The sequence below is a fragment of the Acomys minous genome, assembly GCF_964271855.1.
Source record: "Acomys minous genome assembly, chromosome: 19".
NCBI classification, from domain to species: domain Eukaryota; kingdom Metazoa; phylum Chordata; class Mammalia; order Rodentia; family Muridae; genus Acomys; species Acomys minous.
The window spans coordinates 8,863,492-8,880,150 of record NC_140499.1 but is presented as its reverse complement, the minus strand read 5'-3'; the positions used below and the strand labels follow the sequence as shown (position 1 = coordinate 8,880,150).

At 44.2% G+C, this 16,659-nt stretch overlaps 1 protein-coding gene across 2 annotated transcripts; it reads right to left on the bottom strand.

Annotated features, from left to right (window-relative positions):
• Window positions 1-13,492: 13,492 nt before the first annotated feature.
• RPL22L1 (ribosomal protein L22 like 1) lies at window positions 13,493-15,443 on the bottom strand. 2 transcript variants are annotated; one of them, XM_084769837.1, is made up of 4 exons: window positions 15,366-15,443; window positions 14,254-14,346; window positions 13,984-14,105; window positions 13,493-13,717 (listed from the first exon to the last, which is right to left on the bottom strand). In XM_084769837.1, exons 1-4 carry the CDS (start codon window positions 15,372-15,374, stop codon window positions 13,573-13,575), a joined length of 369 nt encoding a protein of 122 aa, XP_084625963.1. In that variant the 5' UTR covers window positions 15,375-15,443; the 3' UTR covers window positions 13,493-13,572. The 2 variants fall into 2 exon arrangements, with proteins under 2 accessions (XP_084625963.1, XP_084625964.1); XM_084769838.1 differs by having other exon boundaries at window positions 14,254-14,343; window positions 15,366-15,436.
• Window positions 15,444-16,659: the final 1,216 nt, after the last annotated feature.

The following is a 16,659-nucleotide window of genomic DNA, read 5'->3' as shown; positions in this document are numbered from 1 at the left end:
GGGCAGGGAGAAGGTCCTCCTAGGTGTCATCTCTTCACAACTCTGACTTTCTCTTGATAGCTGTCATGGTAAATAAGAGAAACTCAAGATTCCTTGTAAAATGTATTTTTCCCAGTTTTACTTATATTTCTATATCACACTGGCTAGAAAGGAAAGCCCTTCTAAATGTATTTTCGTTGGGATTGCTCTAGTTTTATATTTTAAAAAGCCAGATCTTCCTTGAGATTTTTTTTAATAAGAAGAGTTTATAATCAAAGGGCAATTTATTTTGAAAGTATCTCCCTCTTGAGGACACTGCTATAATATACCAATATGCTGCAAACTTGAACACACTGATATAGATCAATGTATGCAAATGGAATCAAAGATGCAGATATTTTTAGAGCAACTGAACAGTATCTGTTAACATTTAAAGCCATGACTCCAAAGGCCTATCTGCTAAGGCAGACCGTGAGGAACTGTGGGAAGTCAGAAAAACACTAAACTGCTTATGGTGGTTTGAATAAGAATGGCTTCCAAAAGCTCGTGTATTTGATTGCTTAGTCATCAAGGAGTGGCTCTGCTTGAGAAAGATTAGGAGGCGTGGCCTTGTTGGAGTGGGCGTGGCCTTATTGGAGGCCACTGAGGTCACTGAGGCTTTGAGGTATGAAACACCCAAGCCAGGTCCAGTGTCTCACTCTTCCTGTTGCCTGCAGGCCCAGATGTAGAGCTCTCAGCTCCTTCTCCAGTAGCATGGCTGCTTGCATGCTGCCACACTCCCCACGGTGACAGTAATGAGCTAAAACCCTGAAATTGTAGGCAAGCCCCAATGAAATGCTTTCTTTTATAAGAGTTGCTGTGGATATGGGGTCTCCTCACAGCAATGGAACACTGGCTGGGACACTGCTTCAATGTCCGGAACTATGACCACACATATGAAAGGACAGCAATTGATAACAGGTAGTTTCTAAAATAATAAAGTGAATGGACTTACCTCAAAGACATATTTCTAAACACACAAGTGCACATGCAGGCCTTGCCTCCAGGTGAGTAACCGAGACACTGCCTCAGGAAGAGAAGGTCATCGGAGGTGAGAGAGAGCAGGGTGTACTTCTTAAGACACTCTTATGGTGGGAACTGGCTGCTTTGATTTTTAAAGACTTCATCCAGGACTGCATAATGAGACCATGTCCCAAAACTGAAAACAGGGGCTGGAGAGATGGCTCAGAAGTTATGAGAGCCAACTGTTTTTCCAGAGGATTAGATTTCAGTTCCCAGCATCACAGGGTGGCTAACAACTATCTGAAACTCCAGTTCCAGGGGATCCAATGCCCTCTTCTGGTCTCTCTGGGCATCAGGTTCACACTGCGGTACACAGACAGACATGCAGGCAAAACACCCATCACATAAGAATAAATAAATAATAAATAAAAACATAACTATAATATCACGATCATATCCAGTAAATTTAACAACAAATTTTAAAATATTTAATTCCTACTTTTTCTTTTTGGAACTATACTTCTTGAAGGTTGCTTATTTTCAGGAATATTCTACACAAACCACTCAAGGCATTTACATTTTTACTGTTAAGAGATTCATTTGGTTGGAATATTCAATCGTCCAAGCAGTGTTTGAACTTACTGTATTCTCCACATGCCTCACTTGTAGAGTCAGAGACCTACACTACCACACCTGATGCAACAGGGCACGTGGATATGAATCCCAGCACACACATGGTTCGCAACCATCTCTAACTCCAGCTTTTCCCTTCATGCACTTGCATTTTAGGGTTGATGTTGCTTTTGTGCTGGTCTCAAGATTCTCAATTTTCCCCTACTATTTTTTAAAAGTTACACTTATTTGTTTATCTGTGTGTATGCACACATTCAATGGTGTGCACGTGGAAGCAGTTCTCTATTGTGCAGTACTGAGATTGAACTCGGATCTTTGGGCTTGGCAGCAAGCACCATGGCCCACACTTTTCTTTCATACCTTGTAATAAAAGCAAGTTGCGGTCCTTTGCCTCCCGAGTGCTGAGAGACCCTGACACATCAACAATTGGGACTTCTGGTGTGTCAGTAATAAATTTTACCTATACCTCTCAAAAAAAAAAAAAAAGCAAGTTGCTCACAGACAGTGTCACATGACTCACTTGTATAACTTCTTTGATTCTGGGCCAGGGAGAAAAAGAGGTTGTTCACCTCATTGCACACAAGGAGGGGAGAGAGAGAGAGAGAGAGAGAGAGAGAGAGAGAGAGAGAGAGAGAGAGAGAGAGAGAGAGAGAGAGAGAGATAGATATCAGGTATGACCACCAATGTCATGTTCTCAGTCACTTGCCTCCTCTGGCCTGACAGACCTCCTGAAGCTTTCAGAACATTGAAAAGTAGCACTACTGGTGGCCACCAAGTGTTCAACACAAGCTCGTTGGCAGCTTTTCAAATTCAAGCCACCACAGCCACATGCTACAATGTGACTTTTGTCTTAAGCCCCAGCCCTTTCTAACATGGCTACATATACCCATTGTTAGCATTCTGCTTCAGTCCGCCTACTTGTGATGTCATTGCTTACCTGCTACGGGGGCGTGGCCCTACCCAGGGCCATATAAAGGGCACACCTCCACATGGCTCTTTCTACTTCCTCCCTCTCTTTTACCCCCATACTCTTACCTCTCTACCCCCTCTTACTTTCTCTTTCTTCTCTCTCTCTTCTTCTTCCTCTCTCTGGGGTACCCCTCCTCCCTTTTCCTTCTCCCCCTATGCTCACTTAATAAACCTCATATAATATAATATCTGTTGCCTGGCATCTTATCATCTTATTTTCTTTTTACTAATCGTAACACCCTTGAAGAACCGGGCTGCTTGTCTCATAGCCTTTCTTGAGCCCTGGTTCTAGGTTCGTGGAGCTGCCCTCGTGGCCGTTACCATGGGCTTTAACCTGAGTGTACGTTTGTTTCTTTTCATTTGGGATGTTGGTTTTGTTTTGTCAAGCCAGTATTTAGGTCTAGAGACTCAATGTGCTTTCTTCAGTTGGAAGCTAAAAGTGCACTTGGGAACTATTTCTCTTACACCGCTGAGCCCTCTCTTCAGCACCCACATCTTCCTCTTAAGACATAGGACTGAGGTGGAAACTCTGCCGTGTCTAGGTATAAATTCACAAAAGAGTTCATTGAAAGTCTAAGGCAGTGAAAACTCAGCTGTGTCTCCTGCAGAGTTATGGAGTACAGTGGCCTGGAAGGGACAACTCCGGAGCTCAGTAAAAGGATTTACAAGAGATCAGAGCCAAAACAATGCTAAATATATATTAGTAAAATACCGGGAGCCAGCTGATCTGGGCTCTAACCCTACAGAAGACACAAAGCCTGGAGATCGGCAGGGCCAGGCTAGGTGCTGTGGTCACCCAGGTCAGTACACCGTCTACGAGGCTTCACTGCAGAGGCCTTGAAGGTGAAATGTTTTGTTGTGCTTCCTCTTCCCTCTGGAAGCTTCTCTGGTCGTGTGTGGTAGTGTTCTCTTTAGCCTCTAAAGCACTGAGATATCTTCAAGTAGTATCTAGCTGTGAGCTTTTCTCTTCCTTCCTGGCTTACAATCAGCCGGGGGGAAACGTCCTTCTAGTCAGTTGTTTTTTTGTTTTTGTTTTTTTTTAATAATAGTTTTTTTTATTAATTTATTCTTGTTATATGTCAATGGTTATCCTATCCCTTGTATCCTCCCATTCTTCCCTCCCTCCCATTTTCCCCTTACTCCCCTCCCCTATGACTGTTCCTGAGGGGGAATACCTCCCCCTGTATATGTTCATAGGGTATCAAGTCTCTTCTTGGTAACCTGCTATCCTTTCCTCTGAGTGCAACCACGTCTCCCCCTCCAGGGGACATGGTCAAATCAGTTGTTTTAACTTATACGTCCTAATCATTTTCTTTGATGCTGTTGGCTTTGCTCATCTCCATGGATTGTGGTCACCTTTCTGCATTAGGAGGGATGGGTACTGTTTTAAATTATTTGACTGGAAGTTATTTGGGTTTGTTTATTTAGAAGCACTCACAGAGATCAATGGGGCTTGTGAAATATAAGGTATTTATACACAGTTCAAGGAGAAGACAACCGTTAGGCATGCCAATGTCAGAACTTTTGCCACGCGGCTTGCATTAAGATGCAGAGGTGCACGCAGGCATGTCTCCACTGGCTGTAGGAGGCTCCTGTGGCTCCTGTTGATAGAGCTGGAAATGCAGAGAAGGGAAGAACAGACCTTGGTTGATAGGAACAATGGGGTGATAGGGTTTCTGGGCTCGAAGAAAGGCTGAGGCTTATTCTTTTCTTAAATAATTCATATATACACTTCCAAAAAAGTGTCATCTTGAGTCTGTCATTGCAACATTTGTACTACGAACAATGTCCTTTAAAAGGCCCTTACAGGGGTGATAGCACACACCTTTAATCCCAGCACTCCAGAGGCAGAGGTAGGAAGATCGCTGTGAGTTCGAGACCAGCCTGGTCTACAAAGTGAGTCCCAGACAGCAAAGGTTACACAGTGAAACCTTGTCTGGAAAAAACAAAAATAAGGCCCTTACTTCCTAACCATGGCCTCTGAACATGCAGTGGACTGTGATGGCTGAAGAAAATCTCTTTTATATCAGGCATCCATCTTGGTCCCTTAAAGACATTTATCTCAGCTTCAAGTCCATGGGAAAAAAAATTCCCAGTAACCCCAACTCAATGACCTCACACCGAGAAATACATAGCCGTGAGCATCTGCTTTGTTATGAGATGGCTAACTGCTTTTTTCTTCTGTAACCTACTCGTGCGAAGCCTATCCTGAGGTCACCTTGCCTACCTAATCTTGGCAAAGCAGAACAGCTTTTGCCTTGCCTGTACAGATATTCAAAGTTTCCTTGTGGTTTTCGCCTTTAAAAATCCTTGCCTCGCTTTCCCTTCATGTTGCAGCTTCAGATTTGGTTCAGAGATTGCTGTCCTGCTAGCAGTGTGGCTACATTTAACTTATTATAACTCAGATTGCGTCTGTGGCCATTTGCCAGGGGTCTTGGACTCCAGAACAGGGCCACTCTCTACAGACTCTGCTTAGAAGTCCATCTCTGTCCCAAACAGTCCTTTAACCCTGACCTTCTCCTTGCCTGTGGACTCACTACACTCTCCTGCACTTTACGTGTCCTTGCACTGTCGTGGGCAAACTGCTCCAGCCACTGTCTTGCCTTGTGAATGATGACTCAGCCACCCAGAGCCGTTAAGGAAGGAAGGAAGGAAGGAAGGGAGGGAGGAAGGAAGGAAGGAAGGAAGGCTGGGACTCCTGGAAACGGAAGAGGAACTAGGATTACAAGTCTGGGACCTAAGCCTGCTCATGTCAAGTGCTGACTAGATTTGTAAAAGGAGGATATTTAGTGTCTTTAGTTTGTCCTCAGCTTCTAGAACCTCAGGTAAAATGGGAGAGAAGAGATGTATAAGGAATGGTCAAGTCATAAGGAAGCTTCTGCATTGTTTCTTGAAGAACTGATTTGTTAAGGAAAAATTGTGCTGGGCAAACATTTGCCACTCTGAGCTCTGAGTAGGAAGTAAAGAAATAAGTTCGACAAGCGGATCATGGCTGTGGTTCTCCGAAGATGTCAGTCAAATGTGTGTTACTAAGTGACAGGATGCTTTGCATAATTTAGATATATTTTCAAAGAAGGGCATTCATACAGCACCAGATTCAAAGTCAGACTTGGGTTGGATTGATGGATTAATTGGTTGGTTGGTTCGTTGGTTGGGTCTATGTATTCTGGGAATTTGCTAATGTAGCTGAAGATGACTTTGAACTGTCTAATCCTCCTGCCTCCGACTTTGAGTACTGGGATTCCAGGCTTGGGCCACCAAGTTTTATTCTGTACTGGGCTTTGAGCATGGTAGCCAAGCGCTCTGCCAAGTGAGTGTCATCGCCAGCCCCTTGTGTGTATTATAGACTAGCCACACACAAGAGTTTCCAGACAAGAGACAGGAAAATGACTGACAACCAAAACTCCATGAGCACTTTTCATACGGGTAGTGGTACAAGTGGATAGTTCCAGGAACAAAAGGTAAAATTGGGCCCTTTACTCCAGATGTTAGGATAAATTCTACACAGAACAGAGATTGGTATTTATTTATTTATTTGTTTATTTATAATAAAGAGTAGGGCAGCAGAGATTACTCAGCAGGTAAAAGCCTTTGCCATTATGTTTGATGGCCCAAGTTCAATACCCAGACCTCACACAGTTGAAGGAGAGCGCTAATGCGTACAAACTGTTCTCTGACCTCCATTCGTGGTATCTCTCCAAATAAATAAATACATACATGTAAAAATTAAACAAACAAACAAAAATTGGGGAAATAAAGACAGACTCTACAAGAAAACATCACTGAATTCTTCTACAACCTGGAAATGGTGAAAACTTTTCGAATGATGGTTCAAATTACTGAAACAATATGTACAATATTTAACAATTAATGTATAGTCAAATAAAAGTCCAGGATATAGAATAAGAAACAGATCAATCTGCTAATTGATGAGTACGTTTAATTACATAAAATTCTTTTGTAGTAAAAGGAAAAATAAAGTGCTACAATTAAATAAGAACAACACACAGAACTCTGAAAAATAGTGACCAGGGATCACTTCCTTAGTACAGCAGGAGCTTCAGAAACTTTCCAAAGACTCGGCTTCTATATCTACATAGAGGAGATGTAAGACAGGATGCTTACAGAACGAGGAATGCCAAGGCCTCTTAACTTATGCTAACCTCAAACTATCCTGTGAAATGTGTCTCATCAGATAGGCTGGATGAGATGCTAAGTCTATAGGAAAATAGTCTTTCAAGTATTGCTGGTGAGGAGACTAGTAGGAAAGGAAAACTATACAATGCCCATTGTGAGAAATCCATCAATGTCTAGTAAAATTGTTCATTCATGTGGAGAAGAAAGGTGTTATACAGTGCTGTGGGAATGTAAACTGAGGAAGCCACTGGAGAGTCAAGATGGAGGTGCCTTACAAAATTAAAAATATATAATTCGGCTATCTCATCACATGTGTCAAAAGGATTCAGTGCAAACATTCACACACCCATGTTTACTTCTGTATTTTTCACAATAACCAGGAAACGAAACCAGCCTAGATAATGGATCAAGAAAAGTGGTACACATACACAGAAAGAATTTGTTCAGCCACAAAATAAGTGAAATGATGACATTTACTCGGAAAAATAAATGAAACTGCAGATTCTCATGTTTTGTGCAGTAAACTGGACTCAAAAAGACAATGCCACGCTCTAGACTTAAATTTGGGATTGGGGAGGGCAGTGCAAGCAGAAAAAGCCCCTTGAGAGGGGAGGAAGAGATTTTAAGGGAGAGGAGTTTGGTGGGAAATATACACATGGTATAAGAGCAGAAGGGACTGTTTTTGGAGAAAAGGGGGCCAGCAAGAATGGACAGTGAAGGACAATAGGGAAGGGGAGTGAGTGAGAATAAAACATAACAGCAATATGTATTGCTACAAACTTGAAATTTTTTCTTTAAAAAAGGAAAACAGCACCATATGTCAACACATGAGTAAATAATGGTATTAGGTCATCAATGGCTGCTCACATGAGAACATGTAATTGTATTTTGCTTATGTGTTTCGTTTTGTCGAGACAGGGTCTCTTTGTGTAACTCTGGCTCTTCTGGAACTTGCTTTGTAGATCAGGCTGGCCTCGAACTCATAGGGATCCACCTGCCTCTGCCTCCCAAATGCTGGGATTAAAGGCATGCGCCACCACACCTGGCTGAGAACATAAACTCTTAATAGATACCTACCTATTAAGACACCTATATGTACTCAAACCTAAGAAATCAAATTTGAAAGCACAGCCACCAAAATGAAGTTCAATTCCTATGACTTCTGAGCAAAGCAAGAACGGCCAATGGTATCTCAACACACCTCACATTCGGAGCAAGATCACATCTTTCCCCGTTTCCAACGAGCTGAGACAGAAGCATAATGTTCAATCTATGCCTAAGATTCATAAAAATCCAATCCAATCAAAGCCAGGCAGCACAGCATGGGAGGAGGGAGACAGAGACCTGCAGACCACTACGCCACCCACAAACCTGCCCTCCCATGAACAGCACAGGCACTGCTGTAGACACCCACTTGCCTCCACACCAAGCAGCTTGGATGGAGGATGTCACCACTCAGCAGCCCACCAGCCATGTGTTGTTTTTTAAATTACCATTATTATTAGTATGCCCGGATAGTAATCAATTAAGACACAGACACTTGTTATATTTTAAAATAGCCTTAGTTAACCTGGGGCAGGGCAGACATTAATCCTCTAAACTACTTCCCATGGTGAGGCAGCTATAGGCTACCTGCCCCAATCCCATACCATCTGCTTCTAATAACTTCTATCAAGCTACCTCCCATCCATAATCCCAAATACTTGCTCATGTTCTTCATCTGGGCTGGATTCTCCATCCACACCGGCCATGTGCTTCTCCTCCAGCTAAACCCATGGCAGCCTTCCTCTCTCTCCTCAGCGGCTCCCTCTTGTCCTTTCCCAGAATTCCTCTCTCTCTAAGCTCGGGAACCTTAGCCACACCTATCTCCTCTGTCCTGCCCAGGTGGGATGGCCTTTTATTAATCAAAACGTGGGTCACAGAGACAGCAAGCGGTAATTAGCATCAAAATACATCAGACCATCCCCCAACAGCCATGTGTCCAGCCTGCAGTGGAGCCTCTACAATGTGCAAGTATGTGGTGGGCAGATGGGAGAGAAAGGGAAGTGGCGCAGCTTGAGCATTATGAAGAGAGGCTAGACGGTGAGTGGCCAGCCCTGCCACCTGGGGCCATGGTGAGGTCCCAGTCTGAGCTGCCACTGAGGGCCATGTCTGAGCCCACGGCTACACAGCAGCAGGGGTGGGTGTCTATGTCTGTGGCTCACATTACCATTATAGAACATAGGGACACCCCTGCTGGGGACCACCTGGATGTCCAGAGGCCGTTCATAGCTGGCCCCACCTCTCACCAGTGGCAGCCCTCCGGAGAGCAGGCTCTGACCCTCTCATGGGCTACATAATGGAGCTGCCCCTGATGGTGAAGGCACAGGTGAGTCAGCCTCAAGGGTGTGAGAGTCAGAGAGCTAGCCCAGCCCCTCACAGACTGCAGCACTTGAGAGAGTAGGCCCTGTTCCTTGACAGTGCCTTGACAGGGAAGCACAGTGGAGCTGTCTCTGAAAGCATGGATGCAGGAGGCAGGAGACCTGGCCCCACAAAGAGTGTTTGGTTGGTATCTCCGGCTGCCCTCCCCCTCCCCTACATGGTCTGTTAAATCCCACAGCTTTCTCCAACCCTGCGCCCTGAGAGGAAAGCCTCTGCACACTCTTAGCATTCTTGGGAACACCCTAACCTCCTCCCCTGGAGCCACCCAGCAGGTGGCATACATGTCATCACCCTTCAGCTGCAGTCCTTAAAAGCCTTGCCTGCCATAGCCTCCTGTGAGTTGTCTGGCCTCATCCCCTGAGGAGCTTCAGTTCCTAAGTAAACCTGCCTTTTTATACTTTTAATCTGGCTTCAATTGGCTTATTTAGTCAGTGGAGATAAGACACCACTGAGGGCATAAGAACAGAAGAATTGGTCCTGCTTCCTGCTGGCATTGCTTCCTGCTGGCATTGGGTGGCCTAGCCAGGGCAGTGCTGGAGAGCTTGCCCTGGTGGGGCAGATAATGGGGAGCAAGAGCACTGACCAGCTCAGCTGCCACCCAGGCCCAGATCCAGGGACTGAGTTGGCCCACCCCAAAATCTATCAGCTGCGAACAGTAGGGACGAGTGAAAGGGCCCGTCCTGCTGATCCAAGGCTGTGGGATCTCCATGACGACACAGGGCAACCACAGGATAACCCGGAGGAGGCCCGGTGAGGATCCAATATTGATGGTGTCACAGAAGACAGGGATCTTGAACTAGACCAGTGACCCATTGCAATGAACATCTGCAAGTGAAGATGTGTGGACAGAGGGGTAGAGTGTGGGACACACTGTGACACATCATCACACATGATGAGATGTTTTCTATGCTTTGCTGTTGTGGTTTGTGTGTGTGTGTGAATTTTGGGGGGGGGCAGGGAGGAGGTTGCAACAGTGAAGGGTAGATATGAGGGGTGGGGAAGATGAGCAGGATTGCGGTACACAATGTGAATTTTACAAAGAATCAATAAGAAGCTGAGAGGGAGGGCATGTAACTGCAACCATGACCAATATTACAACTGTCCCAAAGTTAACATATTACTAGACATCAGAGGAAATTTAAATACTGACTGGGTATTGAACAAAATAAAAATTATTGTTAATTTGTTACCAGTGTGATATGGAATAGCCATTTGAAGAACTCTTTATTTGTTAGGCACTAAAATTTAGAGTTATAAACTGGGTGTGGTGGCGCACGCCTTTAATCCCAGCACTTGGGAGGCAGAAGCAGGCAGATCACTGTGAGTTCAAGGCCAGCCTGGTCTACAAAGCACATCTAGGACAGCCAAGGTTACACAGAGAAACCTTGTCTCGGAAAAAAAAAATTTAGAGATACAATCAGAAGTTTTTTGGATGAAGTGATAGGATGTTGTAAACTAAGTTAGACCATGGCCTAAACAATTTTTTTGTATTTTTATATATAATTGAAATGTTCTATAGTAATAAAAAGTCGGGGCTGGGGGACAGCTCAGTGACGGGACTGCTGTATAAGCATGGGGACTGCTCCTTCACAGGACCTGGGTTCCATTCCCAGCACCACATGGTGGTTCACAAACATCTATAACTCCAGTTGCAGAACATCCAACACCCCCTTCTAGCTTCCTTGGGTGCTGCACACATGTGGTGTACTTATATACATGTAAGCAAGACACCAATATACATAGAACAAAAATTAATAAAAGTCTTAATAAAAAAAAACTAGGTAGAAAGCCATAGAGGAAGATGCTTCTAACATCAGCCTCCAGCCTCCATACCTGCACACAGGTGAGCGTAACTCCTCCAGCAAACAAAGCTAAATTCCCTGGCTGACGTAGCTAGAGACTCCACAAGGGGAAACATATATATATATAAATCTTCAGAATATCATGTCTAGAATGCTCAGCCTCAGTGAGGGCTTTCTCTGAATCAATGTGGGTTCTTGTCTTGTATATTCCTTGAGTCACAACATGCAACTCTATAACCATTCATTTAGTGTAAGCTAGCTCAGGACACTCTCACAATTACCAGTAGCTTCCGTAGGTCCCAGCAGTGTATCTGTACTGGATTCCACTTGGTGGTGGCCATCCTCCACAAGACCCATGACACCCCCTTCTTCCAGAACTCCTGTCCTTTGAGAATCCTTCCCCACTCTGTTCTAAGAATGGTTTGTGATCAGTAAAATAAGGCAAAAGTATGGCAAGTTGCATCTGAGATTAGTCTACAGACACAATAGCATCCATCTGGATCTTCTCCCTCAAGGTGTATCTCAAACAGCCCCGTGAAGGCCACAGGGATGATAGGAGTTCTGCTAGCAGCCTGCAGGTGTGCTTGTCAAATCCAAGGACTAGATAGTAGTCAACTGTGCTGCTACATTCAGTATACAAAATAACGGCACGGCTATGTTCTAAGGACATTTTATGCAGACTAGGAGAGGGAGCAGTATGTAAAGCGCTTGCTCTTCATACATGAGGACCTGAGTTCAACCCCAGCATCTATGTCAAATTTGGATATGGTGGTATGTGCCTGTTACTCTACAGCATCAAGGGTGAGACGCTGGTCTGAAGAGAGCAAATGGCAAGCTTCAGGTTGAACGAGAGACTATTTTAAAAAAATAAGGCGTGGCAGGCAGCAATGGAGGAAGAAATAAACCCATGCCTTCCACATGTGCAAGCATGAGTGAGCAGTCACACACACATACATGCACGCATGCACGCACGAACATCCTGTTCCCATTTACAGATGCAACCCTTTCTTCCTGGCCCCATTCCCATCGCCATTTTTTTTTTCTTAATAGCATACTGCCATGAAGCATACACTCCATTTTTTTTCCTTTTCTTCCTACACTGGACTTAATGTAGAAATTTCTGAGTAAGGCAGTATCCCAAAAATACCAAGTATGCAGCAGCCAAATAATGTAACTGGATACTTGTGTCTCTTTAGAGTACTGAGTATACTATATAGCCTTAGTACAGAGCATTACATCTAAAATTAATTTAGCAGCTTAAAAAATCCTTTCACACTTTTAATGAAAGGCAGGTGAAGAATCCATGAAGAGAACTTTGGGAAAATATGCACAAACAGAAGTCAGTATGGGAACTATGAGCTCACAGAATTATCGGCCTCTTTGACATACATACTTACTCACACAGGACAGCTGCCAGCCCTGAAAGGGTTGTTTTTGCTAAGCATGCACTTTCCTAGCACACTTAGAAGCACTGTTCCCTGGAATGGTGACCTCGTAGAAGTCAAGCTTCTGTAATAGGACATGAATTTTTATATGTGGCTCTTCCTACATGGTAGTTTGCAGTCCCAGAGGATCTGATGCTATCTTCTGGCTTTCAGAGCCATTGCTTGCAAATGGTGTAGAGACACATGTAGGCAAAACACCCATATACTAATAGCCCTTTAATACACGACTATCACGTTTCAAGTATTAAGGACTGAAGGAAGTGATTTGTAAGAGCACTTGATCCTGCCTGTATTCTCCAATTTAGGCCCCTGAAACCAAAGATGACCCTTAACATTTGATCTTCCTGCCTCCTAAGGGCACTAGTCATACTGACCCACCATGTGACATCAGAACCCTTCAAGTGATAGGGGGTGGGGCATTTGAGAAGTGATTTATTATGAGGGTAGACAATTTTGACTCTACAGGTGGTTCCATGAACCAGACAGGGGACCCAGCCTCCAGCATCACTGACCCCAGATATCATTGCTTCCACAATATTGCAGGCATGTTTAATCAGACGCAAACACCCTGGAATCACCATCCCTCCTTTCCTCCTTATATTGCCTTCCCTGTTTAGGACAGATCCCCTTCATGTTGCCTTATGTGATGAAATAGATCAAAGGTTCCTTTGTAGCACTGAGCTGCTTGCCAGTATGTTGTACTTGTGAGTAAAAGCAAACAGAAAGCTGGAGTAGGACACAAAGCTAAATGAACTCACAAGTGTAACCACACTAGGGTAGCTCGGGCAAGCACAAAAGCCAACACTCACATCTGCTCCATCAGTTTGGAAGACATTTGCACGAATGCAGGGACCTGAATACTGGAGACATACGACTCTCTTCAGTGCTGGCCTATCAAGTACATTTCCTAGAAAGGCAACTTGAAGATCTGGACGGTCAAGAACTCAGATGCCCATGTCCAGTGGTACCCAGCTGTTAGGGCCTTCAAACACACAATAAACAGAGAACTGACTCACAAGGAGCCTTTCTGTTAGAAAGAGCATCCTCCAGGGACAGCATGAACTCTTTTTCTAGGCATCCAGTATAGTTATAAACCACTCTTAATTTTAGAGAGTAAAATGATTTTTATTTGCTGACAAAGTCCGATTTCAGCATACTTTCATTTTATTAAAGGCAAAGGCCAACTAGTCCTCAGACTCTGATCCATCTTCATCTTGACTAATCTGGAAATATCGCAGTTCGTAGGTCTCCTTGTCAGATGCAACCACACGGAGCCAGTCACGGAGATTGTTCTTCTTCAGGTACTTCTTGGTAAGGTATTTCAAATACCTTTGAGACAAAAGCCATGATTTCATTAAGACATAATCCTACTATGGAGGCATGTCTTGTGACCCCCAATTCATTAGTCTTTTAGAAGAGCAGCCTCCCAGTACTATGTACAATTTTCATCTCACAAGCCTAAAACATTCCATGTTTGACACTAAGGAGAGCAATGACAGCTCATCCTATTCCACAAACACATCACAACAGACTAACACACCACGCTGTTCACACATGTTCTGAGACATCCCATTACAACTTAAAGCACAACTAACCTTTTAGAGAACTGTTTCTCAGAAACAACTGTGATCTTATTCTTCAAGCGTTCAATGTGAACAACATTCCCGAGATTTCCAGTTTTTCCATTGACTTTAACCTTCTCCCGTAGAAACTGTTCCTATTTTGAGACAGAAAAAATGCAAAACTAGGGAAGAAAACCCTAGATCATCACTAGGGAAGGTACCCTAGGAGCAGAACTTGGGTTAATATCAAGCACTAAACGCAAATGACAAGAACTATGCAATTACATTAAGACAGACACTTACAAAATTTCCAGAATCAAAAATCCCATCTTCTACCGGATGAGTAAGGTCCAAATGGAACCTCCAGGTTGACTTCTTAGGCTTCTTGTCTTTCTGCTAAAAACATAGTTATGCTGTTAAGGCAATTCATACTGCTTGCCTAACACCCCCAGCCTACCAATGCAGCATGCATGTTGTATAGTGACGCTATACACAGAACGACTCACTATCTAAGGAGCCTGAGTGTGTAAGGGCACACTCATCAACTTGGTTTAAACCAAGTCTTTGCCAATTCTCATTTAAACTTTCCACTCTGCCACTAAATACCTCAAGAATGTCGAGTTAAAATAGAGTATACGGTGAGGTTATCTGCTTGATTCCAAAGTGTTTCCTACTGTAACTGAACAGAGAACCAATGTGTTTCCAATTTCAAAGCAAAACACCCACCTGAGTGTTTTCTGGTTTAAGTTGTTTGAACTTCCAACAGCACGTTCAAAGCAATACGTTTATTATGCTTTGTTGTACTTCGTCCAAACAGATCCACCCAAATTGCTGCCAATTAGTAATAGTCTACGCCCCCCCCCAAGCCTTGTCAATTGCTCCCACCCTCCAATTATCACAAACCCGGAACTTTTGCCAGAACGAAGTGACTCGATTTACTTACTACTCATTGCTGTGCAAAGAACAGGTAATCCCGATGGGTTTACTGCCTCATTAACCAATAGTCAGCTTTGAGTCCTAACTCAGCAATCTTACTCTTAATACTATTTGGTTAAAATGACGTTCCGAAGTGTTTAAAACACCTTTCTCATGCTGCTAGGTGACTCCAAGAGCGCGCCTGGGCCTCTAACCTGTCCTCTTCCGGCCGTACAGCGGCGGCAGGTCGTCAGGAGCCAGGGAGAGAGCAAGCTCGGGCGCCCCATCACCTGTCTAAGCTGGCCCCGGGCTCGGTCCAGCTCCGCCAGGCCGCATGGCAAACATGGACGGGGCGGAAGCCCGGCATCCTATGCCATCAGTAGGGATCCCCGGGCCGAGTGCATTGCCTACTGCCTTCTCTAATAAGGCGCTCACACTTGCCAGACGCGAAAGCCACCTGCATCGCCTACGGAGGACGCCAGGCAAGCGCGTGTACTCACCGGAGCCATGTTGAGCAGCGACCGTGGGAAGAGAGCGCGCGACCGCGGCGCGCACGCTTTTATATGGAAGCGCTGCGTCATACGCAAGCGCGCAAGCGTGTAGCGCCTCGGAGCCGGATATGGACTGGCGTACGCACGTCACGTCACCAAGGAAACGTGGCGTGGCGTTGGGGCGCGGATGCTTCAGGAGTTCGCCATCTAGTGGGTGGCGGTAGTAGAACTGATTCTCTGTGCCTGGCTGCTGCTTCCCAAATTTACAAAACCAGAGTGGAGAATGTTCAAGGAATGCAGGAATTCTTTTTCTCAACTCAGGGCAAGGCAGAGTCTTAATGTTTTGTTGTTGCTCTTGTTGTTTTGTTTTGTTTTTTAGTATTTAAAGATGTTTTCATTATTTCGAAGATACATTTACAATAAGACAGGTTAACTCCTGGCAACTCCCACCCTACCTCAAAGAAGACAATGAGCATCAAAAAACCTACTTAAGGAGATGGCTTCAAACGTGGCAAACCAGCCACTGGGCAAAATGTCGGCTCTACAACAGACAGAATTCTGCACCAAAATGGGCAAGCTTGAATGCAGGTAGAGTCGCCAGACAAACTCTGCCAAGACAGGGCAAGCAAGTCCTCAACAGTTCCTCACAAATATGCCTGTCAGATACACTGGGCTGGAGGGCTAAAGATGATGCTCCACCGTTATAGAGAATTCTGGGTGGCCATTCAGGCAGCAAACCATCTCTGTCATCTTTTCATTTGGGAAGGTGCTAACCTGCACTTCCAGTTTCCTCAGGAATTAATGTCATTCCTTCTCAAGGCTCTGATGGGGTTGAAGATGAGATAGTTTAGTTTTACAATTAAGCTTAGTTGTTTAGGGGTTAAGATGTTTCTAGGTCTAGATAGATGTTCTAAGCTGACAGTTATGAGATATGATAGATATTAATTTATGTTCAGATTCCAGATGTCCAGATTCCAAAAGATGTTTGCTTCAAGGCTACCAAAGACAAATAGCCAAAACATTATGGATATAACACACACACATACACACACACACACACACATGCACACACGCACACCCCAATACTGATTGTTTCATGTTCTTCTTGCCACAGGTAGTCCACTGTATACATGTGCAACAAAACAAATGCATATGTAAACATATTTAATAAAAATGTTAAGAATAAAAAATAAAATGAGTGAAGTGTGCAAAGGCTTTACCATATTGATAACATTCATAGTTTTTCTATCCTGTATGAATTCTTTCATGATTTTGAAGACTACTGTCATGTGCAAAAGCTTTA